Raw genomic sequence first — 22,968 nt, 5'->3', positions numbered from 1 at the left:
AAGGATAAGAAGCTTCTCTGCTTGTTGTGCTGGCTTTTTCATTTGTCGCTGGTAAGGTATCAATGAGATTTGACCCAAATACAGAAATCCAAAAAGATCATCTTTTTATCCTGCACTTTTTCTGACTACCACGGCACATTGTTTCAAAAATAAGGTAGAAAGAATTGAGCACCTGCTGGATGTAGGTGTGGTACTTTGATAGACATTAACTTGTTAGAATCGTGGCTTATTATTTCCATTTTCCTTCACACAGAACCCAGTGCTGCTCCCACCGATGTCAAGGCTACGAGTGTGTCTGTGTCAGAGATTCTTGTTGCATGGAAACATATTAAAGAAAGTCTGGGAAGACCACAGGGATTTGAGGTATGAGCAGAATTATTGAAAATAAGCCTTGTTATTTCTGCTGGCACTACATCCTCCTAAAGAGATGGTTTGGTGACACTTTGACAGAATTATATTCCTTTGAAATTTTGCTCTGTGTTAAAGAAAGTAAGAAACACTACCTTACTGACAAGTACTATGTTGCTCATTAGCTGGCTTATTTTTTCAGTATGGTAGTTTCCATAGGACTATGTAAAGATTAAAAAAAATTAAAATAGAGTTTTAAGTAGAATCAGGAAATACAGGAAAATATTTAATGGTATACAATTTATTGGTGAGTAAATATATATACATACATGTGTATATGTATATGTCTTTCCAATAATGTAATATATATTAAAACAAATTATCCTTTCATACTTAATTTTTATAAATGGGACCTTTTTATTGGTGCATTGTAGTCATACATCTTAATGGAGCACAAGATGGTTGAGGCATACATGCACACATCGTCTCCTTTTATACTTTTTAAGTAGGTCTTAGGTCTCATATTGAATTCTCAAACTTTTCTTGGAACTTAGTGTCCTGTATCTATTTGTTCAGTGGCTTTATTGTTTGTCAAATTTTGCTATTTTTACACATGGTGATTCTAGCCTTAAAATGATGAACATTTCTCATCAACTCAATAATTTCAATTAGGTTTTAGCCTCCACAAGGGCTTTAGTATTGTGGAAATTCTTTGAACTTGAATATCCCATAATACCAATATCACTGCTCCCCATGCAGTTCTTTCTTTTGCCTTGTTTGACCACTCAAGGATAGAAATAAGAATAATAATTTTAAAAAGATACAAAATAACTGCCATATGGCCCAAGACCTCAGTTCTATTTAAAATAATTAATTCTTTCTTTTCTCCTGCTTCAATTCCTGGGTTGGTGAACAATTATACATATAGGACTTATACAGTAACATGGTTCTGGGGTTGAAAATAAATTTATTTTATTTAAGTTTTTTAATAATGCCTGGTAACTATTTAGTATGCAGCTAGCATAAGATAATTATTAGTATGATTTTAAAAAATATATAATCTGCCGGGCGTGGTGGCACACGCTTGTAATCCCTGTGCTTGGGAGGCGGAGACAGGAGGATTGAAGCCAGCCTCACTGGCTTAGGAGACCCTGTTTCCAAATTTTAAAAATATATGAAAAATAGGTCTGGGAATGTAGCCCGGAGGTGGTATAAAGGTTTCCAGGAACCCCAGTACTATATATATATTAGTCTAAGAATTACAACAAGTCCTCCTAAAAAACCAGCACCTACTTGCACAATATTGTGAACTTATTTTATAATCCTATCTAGAATAATAATTCAGTAGTTTCTTATTATAGATGAATGTTTATTTAATTACTATCTTTGTTTCTCCCTATGTATGCTTCAGAGACCATGCATATTCATCACTAAATTCCAGCTACTGATACTACTTGGCCCATGACCAGCCACAATAAATATTTTTTGAAAAATGAATGTTTGTGCTTCATAATTAGCCCTTCAAAGACTGCAAAAACCACCACTTTGGTGGCCTGCCCATTCCCCTTTACTGGGCCAATGCAGCATTCCCCAGCTCCTAGAGCAATGGCTGCCAAGGGTTTCCAACTTTCCCTCTACTGAGGGGAACCAGCTTGCCTGGAGAATCACCTCCTTCAAAGAAAGCAGCCGAAGGCCAGTGATTGACTGATACTCTTCTCAAGCCTCAGGAAGGCATAGCTCCTTTATGTGGCTCATGATTCAAAACCCCTGCTGTGTGCATCAGGCCAAAGCTGGGGACCATACTCTTGCTCTGTTCCCTCTCCTTCCCCATCTAGCTTTCTTCCCTTTCTTATATATTTTACCTGTAAACACTCTCACAAAAAATCCCATGCTGACAAATTCCTACTTCAAGCTCTGCTTTTAAGGACCCCAACCTAAAACAACTTTATAAGTGAACATCCACCCAAGATCTCTGAAGGGAAGCATCTGGTGACAGGCCTCTGACATGTCTACTTTTAGAGAACTCTAAGTGCACTCTGTGTATAGAAGACTGAGGATCCAGCCTCCTACATCACAAAGTGGCTGCCCCTCATGCAGCCAGTTACCCTCAATATTTTTATTGACCAAATAGCATGACATTTACATGAGCCATTGAATCAACACCTTTCCATGATATCTAAGAGCTACCATGTAAGATTTAAATCTGTGCACATAAGTCATTTATTCATTCCTTCAATGAATATCTACAAAGGCCTACTAAGTATTAAACAGACTATTTTTAGCAAAGTACTAAACTTTGAGCTAAAATATTAGGGATAAAACACTGGCCAAAATAAAGTTCCCATTACTTTGAAGCTTGTAGGAAAGCAAGTCAAAAAGACCAAGAAGTAAGTGTAATATTCCAGTTGTTAATAAAAATGCCATATAGAAAGAAAAAAACATAGAAAGAAGGTCAATGGTTTGGCATCTCAGAAAAGGTTAAGCAGTCATCCTTTCTGAGGCTGGGCCATGTGAGTAGAGCCATGAAGAAAGGGCAGTGAGCATCAGGGAAGTAGCTGCAAGATGGTGAAGGATCGCCAGGACAAGGACAGATTGCATGAGGTCCTGCAAACTGGAGACAGAAATGTTGACTTTTATCCTGAGTACAAGGACAACACACAAAAGCCTGTTCAACTGGGAGGTCATGTCAAGATTTGACATGTTTATAAAGCCTCTATCAGTCTGAAGAGTGGAGAATAGACTCTGGGAAGACCTCAGGGAGAGGAGTGAAGAGGCAATTGTCCCAACCAGGTGACAGGGAGGCTGTTTCACCTACAGTGGTAACAGTAGAGTTGATGAGAAGTGGACCCTTGAAAATATACTCTGAATAGAGGTATGATATGATTTGATGATGAAGTGGTGTGGGCTGTGAAAGAACAAGGAGTCAAAGATAATTCCAGAGCTTGCTGATCCAAAAAAATGGGCAAATGGCATTGTCATTCATGGATGTGAGGAACTCAGAAGATTAGGAACTCCTGAAAAAAAATCAGAATTGTTTGAAATGTGTTAAATTTTATAAGCCTTCTTTATTTCTAAAAAGGAGCTGTCAAGGTAGTCTTAAATAGACTGGGGATGGAGCTATCACTCTGAGGAATCACCAGTAATATAAATAGTTTTTTTAGGAATATACTGGCTGACATCACTGAGCTTTGATAAAGAAGGCATCAGAATTGAGCTCAGTGGCCCCTTATTATTTGGAGCTCAAAAAAAGAATAGGTTCTATCCAAATAAATAAAGTGGGAGACACTGAAAAACTTCAGAACCCCCAAAAAAAGAATTTATATGGAAAGAATGTTCCAGGAAGGCAAATGTTGAAAAATTCAGAAACATTAGGTGTAAGCCTGGTGCAGTGGTGTACACCTGTAGTCCCAGATATTAAAAGGGCTGAAATAAGAGGATGGCATGATCCCAGTAGTTCAAGGCCAGCCTGGGCAACATAGGGAGATATCACCCAAAAAATTAATAAATAAAATGAATAATATAAAAATAAAGCCTAAGAGTTCCAGATGAATATGGCATACATCAGCAAACTTGACAAAAGAAGTCTTAAAATGTTGGTGATCAGCCGGGCGTGGTGGCGCACGCTTGTAATCCCCACGCTTGGGAGGCAGAGACAGGAGGATCACGCAGATTCGAAGCCAGCCATGCTAACTTAAGAGACCCTGTTTCCAAATAAAAATATAAAAAATAGGTGTCTGGGAGTGTAACACGGAGGTAGAAGGGTTACTAGGAACCCCAGTACCACCAAAAAAAATAAAAAATAAATAAAAATGTTGGTGATTGAGGCTTGCCTGGAGGTTAAGATCAAGATTGACACTCAAGCCAGGTATCATGGTACATGCCTATAATCCTAGTACTTGAAAGACTGAGACAGGAGGATCACAGGTTTGAGGCTAGCTTCAGCATATAGTGAGACTCTCAAGAACCTAGTGAGAACCTGTTTCAAAACAAAAAAATAAAAAGGGCTGGGTATATAGCTCAAAGGTAAAATGTCTTTTGGTGCAATCTGCAGTACCACAAAAAAAGAAACAAAAAGAATGATACTGAGGAGTTTCAGAGCATGTTTTTACTAAATATATTTCATGCCAAGTGACAAGTTACTACAAGCAAAAGTAGAATATTCTTAAAACTAAAAAAAAATCTGGTAGGAACAAATAAAATTCTAGAACAACCATCACAATAACTATATTTTTAAATTTTAAAAATCAACACAAATTCCAACAATTGATTTTATACATAGAAAAAGGCCAGAGTTCATGGCCACAGTAATATTTGTATTTTTAGATTATAGCATAAAAATATGGCATTTTGTTACCAGATTTTGGGGAAGAATCAATATCTTGTTAATTGGAAACCTAGATATATTTTTTACAATCAGAAAAGAATAAAAACATTATAACATTGAATGAAGGCTTAATATAATATTTCCTTGTTATTTTATATAAATTGATACTTTAAATAATATATATTTATCAAACATTTTTTCTGATGTATACTGTCTCATAGCTGGATGGTTATGTAGATTGAAGGCTAAAGCTCTTAGCATCTCCCACCTTCTCCGTTCTGTGTTTTTAGACCTTTAAAGAGCACCTCTGCCCACCCAGGAACTTAACTGCTCTCATCTTCTTCCCACCTGTTTTCCCACATTAAAAAGCACTCACAAAAAGAGCTAATTATTGCTTAAACATGCTAATACCCTGAAGCTTAATATTTTATCTTATTTATGTCTCCCTCCTCCATTTCTACCACAATCCTGGCTATTTTTGCTAATGTTAGTATTCTGAGCATAGTATCAAAACAAATGTTTGAAACAAGGGCATTTGTCACCTTAGCAAATGAGAATGGTTTCATTTTATGTAGTTATATTGGTCCTATGTGAGTCACTTACGTGGCCATACTTCTAAATTTTTCTCCAATCTCTGAAAGTGGAAGTTACTAGAACGGCCCTTTGCACCATTTGTAAAATAGAGGAGACTGTTTTGGGCTACTGCTCTTATTTTTTCTGAATTTGAACATATGAATATGATGGATAAATGTTATATCTTAGCAGAAGACAAATAAAAATAACAACCAGATAAATAGATAAGATGAGCTCAAGTAACAACATACAAAAATTTAAAGGTAGAACAAACTTCGTTCCTTTGAGGAACATAACAAAACAGAGAGCAAGACCTCAGTGAACAATGCTGTGAATGGAATTAGAAGTAGCAGAAAATGAGGCAGAGTCAGGACTCTGAGGGATACGCAGATTGCAGAAGGACTTTGAAGCCCGATCCAAGCACAGTACAAAGCAAAAAGGACAATTTAGGGGGGAGTGTCGATGTCTGAATTACCTTTAAAAGATAAATAAATAACTGCTCTTGTGTGGAAAATAAAAGGGACATGAGAATAAGGCCAGCAAGTGGAAGTTTGGAGATTATCGAGATACCTTTTATTAGTACACTATAGCCACAGATTATAGTGGAGCTCGTTCAACTATACATTAGTCCATCTACATTACTGCAATATCTTAAGTGGGAAATTATAGTGATTTAGACTAAGGTCAAGCAATGAAGTAGGACAGAACTGGATGTTAATTTAGAAACAGGTCTGGCATGACCTGTTGACTGAAGAGAAATGATTATTTCTGCATTGCTGGGTTAGTCAAGTGGATAAATTCTTCCATTTATCAAGAAATGAGGGGGGGGCTGAATAAAGAACATGTGAGAAGGTGGGAAATATACAGTTTTTTATCAAATTTAATTTGAGATGCCTGTTAGAAATCTAAGGATGTCAAATGGACAGTAGAATATGGAAGTTTGGAGTCAAATCAAGAAATTAGGGCTGAACACATGGAGGAGTCATCTAAAGACATCATATTTTTTTTTAAAAAAAAGAACAGATAAAGTCAAAATTTCAAAAAGAGTAGGGGGATGTGAGAAGGGCTTTGTGTTTAACCTTTGAAGTTTAGCTGAAAGGAATCAGCAAGCAGAGATCAGTGTGATAGAGGGAAAACCAGGTATGAATATAAAAAGTAAAAGAGCATTTTGGGGTTTTTTTTGGGGGGGTGGTACTAGGGCTCCTGGAAACCTTTCTGCCTCGGGTTACACTCCCAAACCTATTTTTTATACTTTTTTATTTGGAAACAGGGTCTCTTAAGCCAGCGTGGCTGGCTTTGAACCTGCACAATCATCCTGTCTCCACCTCCCAAGCGCGGGGGGTGCGCCACCACACCCAGCTAAAAGAACTTTTTAAAGAGAAGGAAATGGTCAGCTATGCTTAAGGCTGCTAAGATAACAAGTGAGATGAAGGCAAAAGAGTAAAAAATGTGTTTAGACATTTTTGTTGTTTCTAAGAAATCCTCCATAACAAGGTAATGAATCAGTTTCCCTTTTGTTATTTAGTTATTTAAGGTACAGACATTTAATACCCTTAATAATACCACTGCTCCCTAAACAATGATTAGTGGCAATAATGTGGAAAGAAGGAACCTTAATTCAGAGCTCTCAGCCAACATCACTTTACTTGCTGCAAAATCATCTAGGTCTCATTAGAACATTAGGGTGTTTTGGTTTTCATGAGAATGATAATTCTCCAATCTGGGTATCAGAAACGGTTAGCAGCAAGACTCCACATGTGAATATGTTTTTGAACCAGAAATTATAAGTGAGTCTAATTAGCCACTGTAGAAAACCATTTTAGCCTCAAGGGAAAACAGTTAAAAGATGAGATGTTTATACAGGAAATTTCCCTTGATGTACCTAATATAATAGAGGAGGTAAATGAGATATAGAAAATTTTCTCTGAAGTCATGAGCACACATTTATTCCCTAATAGAATATGTTTCCTGGAAAATACAAACTTATCTTCCACTTTGACTTCAATGACCGCATCTCTGGAATACACAGTGTATCATTAGCCATTGATAATACCTCAAAACAATCTGTTTAATAAGCAAACATGAGCCTCTTTGTAAATCCATTTCGAGAACTTTGTATATTTTACTAATTGAGAGAGGATACTCTTTAGCAAGGATCATTTATATATTTTTAATTGGTGCAGTGTAGTCAGACATCTTAATGGGGTACAAGATGGTAGTAGTATACATGCACACATCACTCACTTAGCCCCTCCTCATTCCCCATCCCATTTCCTCCCCACTTCTTCCTTCCCAGTTTTGGCTTAAGTGATTGACTTACGGTACTCCATCATGTACAATAAGATTGACATCACCCAGTGCAGCAGCGTCCATAAAGCTCTCATGTACTTCTCTGGTCTCCCCCACACAGCCTTTCTCATTGTTCCCCATTGTGACACTGGCTGCAGAAGCTCTTGAATTTGGTTGCAGCCTGACTCTAGTAGGAATTTGGGGCTGTTAGTCAAATTTTGATCTGTATATCCCTGATCTGATTTTCTGTATGCTTCATCCGGATCTCATTTTTTATTTACTCAACTAATATTTGAGTACCTTCTATGTTTTGGTGCAGTGCTTGGGCTAAAACAATAAATAAAACAGAGTTCCTGCCCTAACAAAGTTTACAGTCTAGCAAGGGAAATACTGTTTCTATTTTCTTGGGTCTGTTTTATTATTTTCATTTTTGCTTTAATCCTAAACTGTAGTTTTGATCCTAACTCCACATAACTCCCTTCGCTGGTGACTTGGCTTTTTCTCCCTGGTGTATTCCTATAGGAGAGCAACCAGTTGCTCAGTGGACATTTCCCCTCTGTGCCATCTGTCAATCTTCTACTAACATGTGGCATTTTTTCTTTCACAAGGAAGCTCTCATTATGATTTAATTGGTTTAAGAAATAATAGGCTAAACATTCTGACTTAAACTAATTTCCGTTTGCAACAGACTTGTCACTTTCAAATACATTAACCAATTAATTCAAATCAGACTGTCACTGATTTTCGTTATTGACTAAGTGCTCTATCCCATACAGTGATCATGGCAACCAAGATGGTAAGAACAGTTTTAGAAAAAGATGGGGTGAGAATGGTGATACCCTGAACCACCCCCAAAACATCTTTAATCGCAAGAGACATGAGGACATTTTAATGATGGCACCTCTTTCAGCTTCTGAGTGGATCATAGGCATTTCTCAATGTCCCCATTGGGATAAATGAGAGCACTGTGTAAAGAAAACCTTTTCAACAAGCTTTCAAGACTAACTTCTATCAGGATAGTACTTCCTCACAAATAGGAAATGAGAAAAAATATGAAATTCTAAATGGAGACATCACCACACTTCATTGTACCTACTAATGTTTGAACATCACCACACTTCATTGTACCTACTAATGTTTGAACAATTTTGTTGACATTCTCTTGGAATAACTCATTCAAGAATTTCAGTTACTTACTTGTAAGTAGCTTGAAACTGGCGTCAGAAACTACATAGAAAGCATTGACACTGAGATATGTAAAATTTCCAGGTTGTGATGAACAACATGATTGAAAGTTGAAAATGGGCTGTATTTTATTGAACAACTTTGATTCATGAATAACCATGACTATCCCATCTGGATCGTCTTCTCTGTCACTGGCCCATGCAAGTAAATTATAAGACTCTATCTTGAATTTATGAACCCACCAGCCCTGAAGTGTCCTCTGAATGGTAATCCTTGAATCCTAGAGCAGAGTCCCTCCAGCTTTTCAGAGGATACCAGGATTTTTATGAGCATACAAATTCAGAGCAGATGCCAGTCTGGAAAGAAAAGGGAGTAAAGAATAATTCCAGATCTCATAATCTTATCTCTGGTTTTCCTAGATCAAAAAGAAGGATGAAAGGAATTGTGATAAGGGAGCTAGGTGATTCCTGTGTGCATCCCTTCAAACATCGTTGAGCATTTACTAAACACCAGCTTCTGTGCTAGGCACTAAGACTTCACTTTGAGAAGTTCACATTCTAATACCAAGGGAGATTTCTGGGAAGTATATGGAAACAAAAAAAAGAAAAACATTAGAACAATACTATCCTCCTGCCCATAATAACCACTAAATTCCTTAGAATCTGGGTACTCCAAACACAGTAGTGAGAATAAATCTCTGCCAGAATATAGGCTAATGTTTCTTTGTTTGCATGAGAATATACTTCTGTCCCTAAGATGTCCCAAATTTTCCTTAAAAATAGTTTTACTTACTGAATAAAATAGAAAGGAAAACATTTTTACTAATTATAATAATATTATGTTATGCATTTGTGGAACAGTCCCCCAAGACTTCCAAGTTTATAGTGTCTGTATTTATTCTACCCTTTTTTAGAGAATTATTAACCGTATTTCTTATCTTTTTAAGAGCTGATGTCATCTTATCAATAAGAAATGAGCATTTTTCCAAGAGAAAACAGTACTCAGTATCTTAGTTTCAATTTTGAACTTTTAAGTGCTTATTATTAAGAATAAAGACAACAAGCCATCCCATTTTACAGTTGTCACTGGAAGGCATTCCTAGCAACTTCTTTTCTTGAACATGCCAAAACTTGTTCATTTTTAAGCTTCCAGGAGATATGTAACTTAGAAGTTTATTGTAGACATGTCACTAAAGCCAATTCCACTTATTGATTGCACTGGAAACACCAATCGTGTTTTGCCTTATAAAATAAGTAGTGGCAGCGATTTCTTAAAGGGAGCAGGGATAGGATTATTGTTGTTCTTTATTTTATGATCTGATCCTAACCATCAGGGCAGGGGACAAAAATAAATGAGCCCCAGTGTTATCTGACAATAACTCATGTCAGGTAGACTGTACTTCATTTGTATAGGATGGGAAAGGAGGGAATATGTGCAGGTGAAAATGAAATTTCAGGAAAAAAGTTAAAGAAGCTGAAATAAAGCCAGTAACCAAAAGGGTGAAACAAAGACTGTTTTTCCTTTCCATATGATGTGTGGGTAACAGTGGTTTTAAAGATTTTCTCCTTTTTATTATTACTACTACATAAAATAAGAATATAAAAAAGTAAACAATAAGGAAATAAGATGCCAATTCTAATATTTCTTTTATGAAATTCTGTGCACTCTGCCTGAAGTTAAATGGCAGTTGTATCCTTCTATCATTTGATTTTCTTCTTGGGTTATTTTTATAGACTGTGAGGCTAACTAAAACTATTCTTTCAAAGATCAGCAGATTGAAAAAATAGAGAAATAGTACTTCAATTGTTTAAATTGTTCTTGCCTTGGTTATACTATACTGAAAGGTAATTCTGCAAAGCTCTTTCAGAAAGCAACTAATTCCTGTTTTTGTGCTTTCATATCTTTTGCATCTAGATGCATTGTTTCAGAGAGGAAATTTTATAATATAAATCACTTTTGAATTTTTTTCTACTAAGATTTTTACGTAATCCATTTTATTTTCAAGAATGTTAGAAATTTTTTCTAAATATATTGTTTTATCACAAAAAGAACCAAAAATATTGGTGATACATTTTAATATATTCAGAAATATTTCCCACTTTTTTATTCTTCATTACAGATGTGAATTCACTGTATCACTTCTAAAAAGGGAATTTCTCATCCCTAATCCCAGCCATACATAAACCAGCAAAATGTCCTCCTATAATCTCACCTTTCATTACAGAATTGACATTTATACACACAAAGAAACCCTATAAAATATTAAGTTGCACATATAGGCATCATTTATTTTTATTTACAAATGCATGACTATTTTGTTGATAATTCCTCAGAACAACCCATTTGAAAATAATTAAACAGAAATAAATTCTTCCTCTTGAAGACTAGGGGAGGGGGGGGCAGGCTATCAATACAGGGGCATTTTACCACTGAAATATACCCCCAAATTTATTTTATTTTGAAATAGGATCTCATTAAGTTACCAAGCTCTGGCCTTGAACCTCTGTCTCAGCCTCCCAAATACTGGGATTACAGGCATATACCACTGAGCCAGGTTGGGTTTACATTTTAAATACATGGCAATGAACTTGTGACATAGAAATACTAATTCAATGAGTGTTGACAGAAACTCATTTGATTAGCTCAATATACTAGGAAATAGAAAAATATTACAAAATGCTAAAGTACAATAAGAAAAATGAAGCTTTGCAAAAGACTTACTTAGCATTATAAAAATGCCAATTCTAATTGACAAATTGCCAATTGCTAAATGGCTGAGGCTTTATTTTTTAAAAAGCAAGGCTTTTAAAAACCCTACATGCAGGAAAGTACACAAATCATAAATGCACTGCTCAATGACTTATTACCAAGTAAATATACAGTGAAGCCACAATCCAGTCATGAAGCAGAACGTCACTAAAACTAAAACCCACCTTCTGTCCCCTATAGGCATTATCTTTATTTTCATTCAGTGTGTGGCCCCCCCCAAAAAAAAACAGCATCCCAAGTTCTAACACTGATTGGTTTTCTAATTTGGGGATCACAGGAGATTTTTATGTCTGCATTTCACATTCAACATTATATTGGTAAGAGTTGTCCATATCATTACATGTAGCTGTGGCTAATACTGTTTTCTTATCTACACTGCATAGGCATCTCACAATTGGTTGGTCATCATACCATTAAGTACGCTACGGGTATTTCTAGTGTGAGTCTATTATAAATAGCCCTGACCACACAAAGCAATTTCGGGAGAATTATCGGCATCATAACTCTCAGTTCCTAATTCTTTTATCTTTGTCAATATAGCTTTTGCAAATCTTTTCTTAGATTTATTTATATTCTAATATTTATCTCTATTTTTTTTTTTTTTTGTGTGTGTGTGTGTGTGTGTTTGTGGTACTGGGAATTGAACCCAGGGGCATCCTATCTCCAAGCTACATCTCCAACCAGATTTCTATTCTTTATTTTGAAACAGGATCTCACTAAGTTGCACAGGGTCCCACAAGTTGCTGAGGCTGACCCAGAACCTGTGATTCTCCTGTTTCAGCCCCCCAAGTACTAGGATTACAATTGTGCACCACCACACGTGGCAATTTATCTCTATTTTTATGCCATTATAACTACTATTTTTTGAGATTTCTTTTGTATTATTAAATTATTAGAATGTATAAAATATACACAATAGTATAACTCGATTTTTATAGCCAATACTCACCTTCAGCAATTAAGATCTAATGAATAATCTGTTTTATGTATAACTCCACTTAATCCTCCTGTGTCATTTTAAAGCAAATCGCAGCCATTACATTATTCCACCAAACATATTCAATTTAAAAAGCTCTAAAATAAATTTTTTTAAACACTCACTTTAAAAAGCAGCAAATTCAAAATCACACCTAATGTAACTCTATCTTTACAGATTCTCATAGTTTCTACCTACATTATTTACTAGGTGCCCCAGTGTTTCTCCCTGGGCAAGCATAATTTATCATTCTGCCAAGGGTTTAAAGAGAGCTTAATCTCACATTTAGAGTCTTATCCCTTCTGCAGTTCTCTCCCTTCTTGAATTTCCCTCTGATGTTTCCAGCTGCTCTAAGCTTCCTTTGCTATTCCAACTGATAAGGCTGCTGCAGCCTTTTTCTATCATAGCCAGAGGGATTGGATGAATCCTTTAAAAATAAAAAAGCCATAAACTCACAATTCTTGCCTATTGCATTTCAGATTTTCAAGAGTGCACTCCATCCCAGCTTCCCCCCTCCCCCTCTCTCTCTTGCAGTATTAATGGAACCCAGGGCCATTCTACCTCCAAGCTACACCCCCAGCCCTATTTTTTTTTCTTTATTTTGAAACAGGGTCTTATTAATTTGCACAAGGCCTCACTAAGTAGCTGAGGCTATCCACGAAGAGCTATCCTCTGGTCTCAGCCTCCCAAATGCTGGGATTACAAGTGTGCGCCACCACACCTGGCTCTGTCTGCTTTTGGGTATTTGCCAAAATGTTTTCTCATCAAGGAAAGAGTTTGTGTGACCACTCTACTCATACAGATTGTTATCCTTCTCTTTTTAGTATCTCTATGGTCTGTGGTATCATTTTCTTTGTATGAAAATTTTGTATATCCTTCCTTCTTCCTCTCCCCATCCACTGCCTTTGATCATTCTTGAACAAAAGACATTTACAAAATTTTGAGTCTTTTTAAAGAATTGATTGTGGCTTTATTCATATTTTAATGTTTGTTTGTTTTTATAATTCATTAAGTGTTTCTCTTATTTTTATTAAACTTTTCTTTCTACTTAGATCTTAAAATATAAGATTAATGTATTACTGATTTGGGAATTTTATTCTTTTCTACTCTAAATATTAAGACTACGTTTCCAAAGCTCTCTGTTCCCAGCATTTTATATAGAGCATATCATATAATGTGATTAAATACTTAATATTTTCTAAAGACTAGTATCTTTCAACCAAAATATGTTAACTTTCATATCAAAACTTTTATTATTTTAATTAAGATATATTGAGACTATTAGGTTTGCAAGTCATCTCACAAAACATTTTCAAGAACACTAGTTGTAATAAAATGCCCCATTCAATAGGTTTCCCTTTTTCTTGGGACTGGGAATCAAACCCAAACCCTTCTGCAGGCTAGGCAATTAGTCTACCCCAGTCAGAAGGCTCTTTGTTAATACATCTAGGCAAACAACTTAAAGAGGGAAGAGAGATAACATTTGTAAGTGACCTATGCTTAACTACATGTATTGAGAATAAACTGAAATATTTTTATAACTAATCTTCTTTGGTATACCTTTTAGATAGTAGAGAGACAGCATCTCAGAGACAAAAATTCAAATTTATTCAGTAAGTGATAACCATTATTATGTTCCTGGTGCATTTTAAAACTTCCTCACCTCATATCCTGTAATCACTATTAAACCGCCTCATAAATATTCAAAAGTTCAACTAAGCATTGTTTATCTTCTTTGATTCATTAAATTGTGTCCTTTATGATAAAATTGCTTCTGGACACAAAGCAACTAATATGCATACAATCTAGTAATACTGACTGCCAACATATTTCAGGATATTGATTGTGAGTAGCCAATTTAATAATGATACCTAGTGTTAAACTCAGGAGATTAGGAAACTGGAGATAGACTAAACTGAGTCAAGCAGGAACTTTGCCAACCAAAACAAATTTGTCTTCATGGGAAATGTCCTCCCATGTATACCATTCTGCATGTCTCATTAGAAGGATGCTGATTTTAACTGTTGAAGGAAAGAGGAATATAAAAGGCAATTAAAGCATTCATAGAAAAAGAGATCCTGGTGTTTTAAAATGTATGTAAGGGTGCGAAATCTGTAAAGAAAGTACACTGGCAGTGAAGTGCCTGCCTTCTGACCTCAGTTTACATTAAATACAACTTTTGCATTTAGGAATGACTGTGAGTTGAAGGGAAGTATATAAAGTCAGCTTTTCTTAATTTTTCTTAAAGTACTCACACCACCATGAGAGAAGAGACAGTCCTCAGTGCAATCACAGTGAGTGGTATGAAACAAATTATTATAGCATTTTCTAGGTGTTCTTGCCTTTCATCTTTGTGCAATGACCCAGCCTCAAAATCCCATTTTCTAGGTGCAAGCAAGCAATGAAATAGCCTCTGGCCTCATTCTCCTTTATCTTTTCCTCACTGAAACAAACTGCACTGAGGCACATGAAGCCTTTTCTCTCAGATCAGACCTGGCTCGATTTCTTTGTGTTGTCTAGAGAATATGAGTGGAATCTGGTACTAACAACCAACAATCTGACATCTTCCTGCACAGCATAAGCCAGTGCAGAGAGATACAGGCTAGAGGTTGAAGTCTCCCCATTCAAATAGGCCTCCAATTCCTTTTTAGAATGCTTTCCACTTGAAAATTGGTTGGGCAAGATTCAAGGGTAGACAGAAGAAAAATTTTTGAAATAACAAAGCAAATGGCAAAAACTAAGTATGAATTCTTTTCCCTATAAAAGATCTTTTTGTAAATCCAAAGAAAATTTTTAAACATATGGTTCTAGATCTCCATGAGATAAGCAAGAATAGTTCTTCTATATTTAAAGAGCAGTTCAGAATATGATGGGAATGAAATAAAAGCAAAACCAAAGTCACTAAAATAAAATATTCATTGGCACCAGTAAGATGCCAACTTTATACTGCTAAATATTTAAACCAGTGCTTCAGAGTACAAACCTGAAAAATCATCCCAGAATGCAAAGTAAATGAATAAAAAACTATATTTTAAAGAGAGAGGGAAGAAGGACAGAAAAGTATTAGTCCATAAACAACAGGTATCTGAAGAGGAGGTAGAATAAATGGAGCAAAAGCAATAAGCAAAAAAAAATTACAGTGAGCCAAAAATTTCAACGTAAGACAACCAAAACAAATCTTATCTTGAAATGATAGAGAAATCTTAAGGATTTTCAGAAAATGTTAAAACTTCAAAAGCTCCTTATTTGTCATCCCCATAACTAATCCTTCATCAAAGTCTGTTTTCATCTTCTTAAATATTGCTTTGGTTGTGTGAGGTTGGGGGGACTATTTGAATTCAAAAGCATTCTTCCTCCAAACTATACCCCAAGCCCTTTTTATTTTGAAGCAGGGTTTTGCTAAGTTGTAGAGGCTGACCTTGAAGATGTGATCGTCCTGTCTCAGCCTCCTAAGTACTGGGATTTCAGGTCAGCTTTCATCTTCTAATTCTTTCTTAATTCCACCCCTCTGTGTAGTCCTGGCTACCCTCAGTTCTTACCTAGACCTCAACAGTGTCCCCTGATGGTTTTTCCTGTGTCTATTCTGGCCCCTTCTCAAGCTGATCTTCATATTGCAAATATTTGTTCACTAAGAATTATTAAGTGTCTCTGTGTACCATCACAAAACACATGGTGAAACAAATAAAATAGGATAATTTTAGAGTGTTAATTATAAGAGAATAGTTAAAGCAAAACTCAAAATAATGTGAGAGAGAGTGGCTAAGAGAAGATGGCATCCTTAGACAAAAGCTAAAACCCCAATAAAAAGGAGACAGTTGAGAAGGTCTTACAAGGCAGCCTCCATGGACCTCCTAACCTCTCAACCCAGGCTGTGACTGGATGCTTGAGGTGGTGGATACATTTGGAAAGATACCAAGTGAGGATGGAGCAGCATACAGGGATTGGAGATATGTGCAGAAACTATCAAGTAGGGCCTTGCAAGCCATGGTCAGTACTCCAGGATTTATTCTAAGTGCCCTAGGAAGCCTAGCCCAATAGCAAAGGGAGTAATCTTGTTCGTGAACTTTAAAACAAACAAGCAAAATTTTGAATGCTATATCTCTTCAGAACACAAATGTGATCACGTCTCAGGCACCACCCCAAAACCCCCCACCCTAGACCTTTACACCTGCTTAAAAGCCTTCACTCTGTTACACTTGCTATTAGGATGCATTGCTGTGTCAATCCTAACACCTTAACACAGTCAACTATAAGATCTAGCTGTGACCTAGTCTCTAGCATGGAGCTGCACCACACTCCTGCCCTGAAGCCTTTCTCTGCACCCTCCTCTCTCTTGCTTTTTTCTGGCCCTCTTCTGCCCCAGGCTCCTCTCTCCACACTGCACACCCATCTCCTCTGCTTCCCTCTCTCCTTGACTGCTCAGCTGCTATCACTTCTCAGCCCAGATCTCACCTCAACTGGCTCTGCACTGGCAAGGACTTCCTTGACCAGCCTCTTTTAAGAGTCCTATCCCCCACCCAAAGCACATTTCTATGGACAAGCAGCTCACCACCAAAACTACACCTATGCATTTGTTTATGTGGCTTTTAATGGATAGCACCCTAAGTAGACTGTGAACTCTAAGACAAGGGTCATGTCTACTTTGACTCACTATTAATCCTCAGATATCTGAATGCAAAGTATTTGGTAAATTATACATATGCAAAAATTTTTTCTTAGTATTCAAGTACTCAAGGTTCAGTAAAATTTTTGCTTAGTAATACTCTCAGCAACTTAGCAAAACCTGTTTCAATATAAAAAATAAAGAGAGTAGGGGGTGTATGTCAGAGGTAGAATGCCCCTGGTTCAATCCTAATACCACAAAAAAATAAATAAATAAATAAAATAAAAATCAGGAAACAGAACAGTTCAAGTAGTTGAGTAACAGTAAGGGAATTTTCTAAAGTACTATTTTACCTGTTATATAAGTAAAGATATGAAAATTCACTGTATTTAAATAATTTATCCCATTATATGCAGCTTACAAATATCAAAAGTAACATTCAAATGTAGACCTCTGGCTTCAAACTCATGATCTTCCTAGAGCTAGAAACAGTACGGTACATTTCTTAGATTTATACATTTATATTGGAAATGAAAATTTGCACAAACTATTTGAAAACACAGTATAATACTTTTGTACCAAAAAGCATAAAATTTTTATATGTTTGGAACTCATAGTCTCTTTTCTTGGATCTATTTTGGGAAATTAATCACATATATGGAAAATGAAATAAATTAAGATATCTGTGGCAACATTTTAATTAAGAAAGCAAAAATTAGAAGCTACCCAATTGTTCTGCAGTGGGACAATAGTTAAATAATATATGTTACTTATGCATATAATATACCGGTATTCTAAAAACTAGAAATATATTACTATAATGTTAGAGAATGAAAGCAAGACAGAAAATCACAGTTATAGTATTGACATAAATATAGCAAATATATGCATGTAAATATAAGGAAAAGGATATGTACAAAAGGAAAATAATTATGTAAGGATCATAAAATATTAGGCTGTACATGCTTCCAATTTTAAACATTTATGCCTTTTTAACGGTTTAACTACATTGCAAGTAATTTTACATATAGAGTTAAAAGTTTATAACTTGGTAAAATCTATATCTGAGGAAAGAAACTGAATGGAGAAGGGTTTTTTAGAAAGTATGCATGATTTTTTAATAGCTTACAACTTCAGTTTTAGCTTGAGAATCACTAAAGAAGAAATACACTAAATTCCATTTCTTAACTCTCTCGCACATGAAAAAGGCAAATAATTATCATTTCTCTGTAAATTAACAAGTCTTTTATTCTTTTTATTTTCAACATTATATGTACTATAAAAAGGAATAACTACTGGATTTTTAGATCTCTTTTTGGGTAATCTTAAAACTCTAGTTTCATCAAGTACAGATAAAATTTATTTTCTCACAGTTATATAAACAATTTGTATTTTACTTGGAAAAATTAATATTGTGCTGATTAAAAAAAATATTAGATCCAGGCAAGATGGTGCTCACTTGCAATCCCAGTAGTTGGAAGGCAGAAAAAGGAGGATAGCAGGTTTATGGGCAGCCTCAGCTACTTGGTGAGGCCCTCCACAATATAGTGAGACTCTGTTTCAAAACAAAAAGACTAAACAATAGGGCTGGGGGTGTAACTCAGAGGTAGAATGTCCCTGGATTCCATCCCCAGTATGGAAAAATAATTAATTAATTAATTAATTAATAAAAGATAGAATGGGGGCCATACGTGGTGCACACTTATAATCCCACCATTTGGGAGGTGGAGACCTGAGGATCATGGTTCATGACAGCCTCAGCTACTTGGTGAGGCCCTTCTTAACTCAGTGAAACCCTATTTCAAAACAATGCATAAAAAATAGGTCTGGGGGTATAGCTCGGAGGTAGAATACACCCCCCATAAAAAACAGAATAGGGCTGCGAGTGTAGCTCGGAGATTGAATGCCTCTAGCTTCAACCCTCAGTACTAAGAAAAAAAATTAAACATTCAATATTTAGAAGTTCAGAATTTATACTGAAATCTGTATTTGCATCAAAATCTGTAATTTTCAAAAATTTAATCATATTCAGCTCCTTCAGAATATATATTTAATTACATTTAAAATAATGTAACTAGTTAAGGAATATTGAAACAGAAAACAAGAAATCAAATCTATTACTAGAGAAGAAAGTTATCCATTTGTTCATCCAACAGCTTCTCAGCCAATTTTGCAGCTTGAAAATAATTTAGTTTTCTTTTTTCAGTTAAAAATACATTCTGAAACCAAGAGAGATAAGCTAGATTTTAGAATTGGGAATAGGCCTAATAGCATATAAAAGACAATGTTAGAAGCTTCCAGCTTAAAAAGAAAAAAAAAAACACACACACACAAAAAAAAAATCCCAGCTTTCTGAAGTTCAATCTCTCGGCTGTATGTTTGTTCAATTCAATAGGGAGACAAGGCTAAGAAATAGGATTTGATCATTTTATTAGTCTTTCATATATAAATTAGAGATCTATAAGTTATATCAGACAGCGTTCAGTCATGAAGAACTGGATTAGTCCAACTAATTTAAACAAAAAATTATTCAACAGTTTCCAAAATTATTAGGGGAGTAAAGTTAACAGAGTACAGGGTGATCTTTCAAAATGACTTTCAAAAGCCAGGCATTGGTGGTGCACGCTTGTAATTCCAGTACTTGGGAAGGTGAGACAGGAGGATTGCATATTCAAAGTCAGCCTCAGCTACCCTCCACAACTTAGTGAGACCCTGTTTCAAAATAAAAAATTAAAAATAGGGCTGATGTATAGCTCAGAGGTAAAAGGCCCCTGGATCCAATCCCCAGTACCATAAAAAAAAAAAAAACACTCATGATTAGGATGGTGCCATGTTGAGGAAACTGTCCCCATCTCCAGGGACTCTACTGCTGTTGCCAATTCCAGAATCCACCAGGCCTGCTATATTTTGCACCAAAAAAATGGCTATGTTACACCCTGATGCACATGCTTGTGTGTGTCTGTGTGTGTATTTGTGTGTATGCTCTTATCCATTACTGGGGATTGAACCCAGAGGTATTCTACCTCTAAGCTACATCCCCAGCCCTATTTTTTATTCTTTATTTTGACACAAGGTCTAAGTTGCAAACAGCCTAAGTAGCTGAGACTGTCTGCAAACAGAGATCCTCCTGTCTCAGGCTCCCAAATGCTGGCATTTCAAGTGTGCACCACCATGCCCAGCTGATTTTTTTAAAGTAGTGTCTCACTAGATTACTGAGAGTCTTCCTAAATTACTGAGGCTGGCCTCAACCCTGTGGTCCTCCTGTCTTAGCTTTTCAAGTACTGGGATTTAAGTATATACTACCAATCCTGGCATATCCTGCTTCTTGACTCCCATAAAGCCAGTGGCTAGGCAAGGACACATGTATTAATGTTTCTAATACGGGAAATGATGAAAAATGCCTTTATTACTGGGCTTTCCAGCAAAAAAGCAGAAGTGTCAAAGGTTCTCCTTCATCTCACTTGAACTTTCAACTCTCATGCACCTACATCTGACTGGCTGAATACATCTGGAATTCAAAGGAGGCTTAGAAATAAGAATTTTAGTTTATCATCTCCATCATTATAGAAAGGTAGACTAGATACGTGGTGAGGCAGATGTTGAGCACTAACATACACTATCCCCTACTTACTCATTCCTTTCCCCCCTTCAACACCTCCCCAAAGCATGAACTAGTAACCACGATGTGCTATCCTGACATAATGTATATTATGTACATGCAAATGTCTCTTTAATAGATTAAAATGTAATCACCTTCTTCCAAAAGGGAAAACCAAAGTTCCATCAGACAATTTGTCCACTGAAGACAAAGGCTTGTTATTCCTCTGGTGAACTCTATTAGAAAGTTACCTACCAATAATGCACCCATCTAAGACATCAGAATAAAGTAAGAGGCTAAAGCCATTTCACATTTAAATATATTATTAAATATATATATTTAAATGTGAAATCTAATATATATATATATATATATTACAATGAAAAAATGGCTTATAAGTACAATCTTCATTTTGTAAAGTTGAAGTTGCAATTTGTAACTTCCTCCTCTTCCCATTTCTGACTCCCTTTGCCTTAAGCCAGAACCTAGTCTGGTCAGGGACCTTTAAAATGTCATTTTCATTGTCCATATCTGAGCATATGATGGCTTCCTGTGATCTCAAATGGAAGTAGTGTCCTAGACATGCTCCAGAATATCTCCAAAGTTCAATCAGTGTATCAAATCCTCAGAAAACTAGGATGAATCCACCATATGATCCAGCTATACCACTCCCGGTTCTTTCCAAAGAAACTAAAATCAGAGTATTGTAGTACTATATGTACATCCATGTTTAGAGTATCACAATTCACAGAAGTTAATGACAAAATCAACCTAGTCTTCATCAATAGATGAGTGGATTATGAAATTTGGGGGGTATACACACAATGGAATTCTACTTAGCCATAAAGAATAAGAAAGTTATGTCATTTGCAGGAAAATAGATGGACCTGGAGAATAGTCTGTTAAGTGAAATTAGCCAGTCACAGAAAGTGAAGGGTCATATGTTTGCTCTCACATGCAGAAGGTAGGGAGTAATCCAGATACCAGAGGGATTTTAGACAATGGAGGGAAAATCTCAGTGGAGCAGGGATGGTCATCTAAAGGAGGAGGGAGAACTAATAAAGGTAACACTTCCATTGACATTATGCACATATGTGAGAATACCACATATTCTCAATATAATGTCAATTTTAATGCCAATTTCAATAGTATGTATGGGAAATTGGGGGAGTGGGGAGGGAGCTGGAGGAAAATTCCAACTGCTATGTGCATGTATGTCATTATCACTCTGAACTACATTATGATGTGAGACTATAATATTGCAATGCACCAATAAAAGTATTAAAAACAGATTATCTCCAAATTCCAAACTCTTCACTGCCCACATCATATACCAGAAAATTTAGCTGAAAGAGATCCTGGAAATGTGTTTGATCTCCCAGACTCTACAGTTGTTGACAAGGTACTACTGTGAAGGAAGGTGAAATAGGTGCAGTCATCCACTACTGATTCTACTGTAATTTTGGTGTGTGGGGCAGGGGAGCATTATATAATGAACTGACATAAAGTTAAGTCCCCTGGTGTCTGAACAGGCATCACAGGGAAGGTTACTTAGTCTCGCAAAGGGATCAAGTATGTTATGATGAGTCAGAATTGGGAAAAACAATCTCAATGCACAGAGTTTCAAAAGAAAGCTATTTCTTTCCACCTTCCTCCTATAGCCTAATATGATATATAGGTGATGATAGATAGATAGATAGATAGATAGATAGATAGATAGACAGATAGATAGATTTATATACAGAAAGAATATTCTACCTCTATGTATAACCCAGTATTATTTATTATTTTTTTGAAACAGGTTCTTGCTAAGTTCCTGAGGATGGTCTCCAACCTAAGATCCTCTTGTTTCAGCCTCCCAAGTACTGAAATTACCATGCCCAGCTTACTTCTCTACATTTAATCTACTTCAAGATATCATGTCCTGTGACCTCCTTTCCACCAAAGTGACACCGCTTTTATGGTCCATCTTAATGTGAAGCCCAAGAGGAAATATTTTCATGCCTCTTTGTCAGCTAATTCAAAGTTTCTTGGTTTTGACTATTAGTTGTGATTGCCTATGAAAGGAAAAGCACATCTTCAATTTCTTTGAGTGATTCTTCCTTAATTTCAGGATGCATTTGGGGTTCTTCCATATCACCAGAATATGAGATAGTACTTTCTGTTACTTTGCTGAGTACTACGTACAATTCACACAGATATAAATTGGGCAATGACCGAGGATTCAATTACTTGGCTTCTTTAGTTAGACTGCTTGATTTTGTCATCTGAGGTGATTTCTTTCCAGGAGTGGTGTCCAGGGA

General features: G+C 36.0%; 1 protein-coding gene across 3 annotated transcripts in view; it reads left to right on the top strand.

Moving 5' to 3' along the window:
* Window positions 1–22,968, top strand: part of CNTN5 (contactin 5) — a gene marked incomplete at both ends in the record, with an annotated part of 736,851 nt that overhangs the window by 700,710 nt on the left and 13,173 nt on the right. For all 3 annotated transcript variants that reach the window (XM_080710120.1, XM_080710119.1, XM_080710118.1), the window contains one exon: window positions 254–363. In XM_080710120.1, coding sequence (XP_080566246.1) covers window positions 254–363 — 110 coding nt within the window. The remainder of the gene's footprint in view (window positions 1–253; window positions 364–22,968) is intronic.

This window comes from Muscardinus avellanarius (assembly GCF_963383645.1).
Source record: "Muscardinus avellanarius genome assembly, chromosome: 1".
NCBI lineage: Eukaryota > Metazoa > Chordata > Mammalia > Rodentia > Gliridae > Muscardinus > Muscardinus avellanarius.
This window is presented reverse-complemented; position numbering and strand designations above follow the sequence as displayed.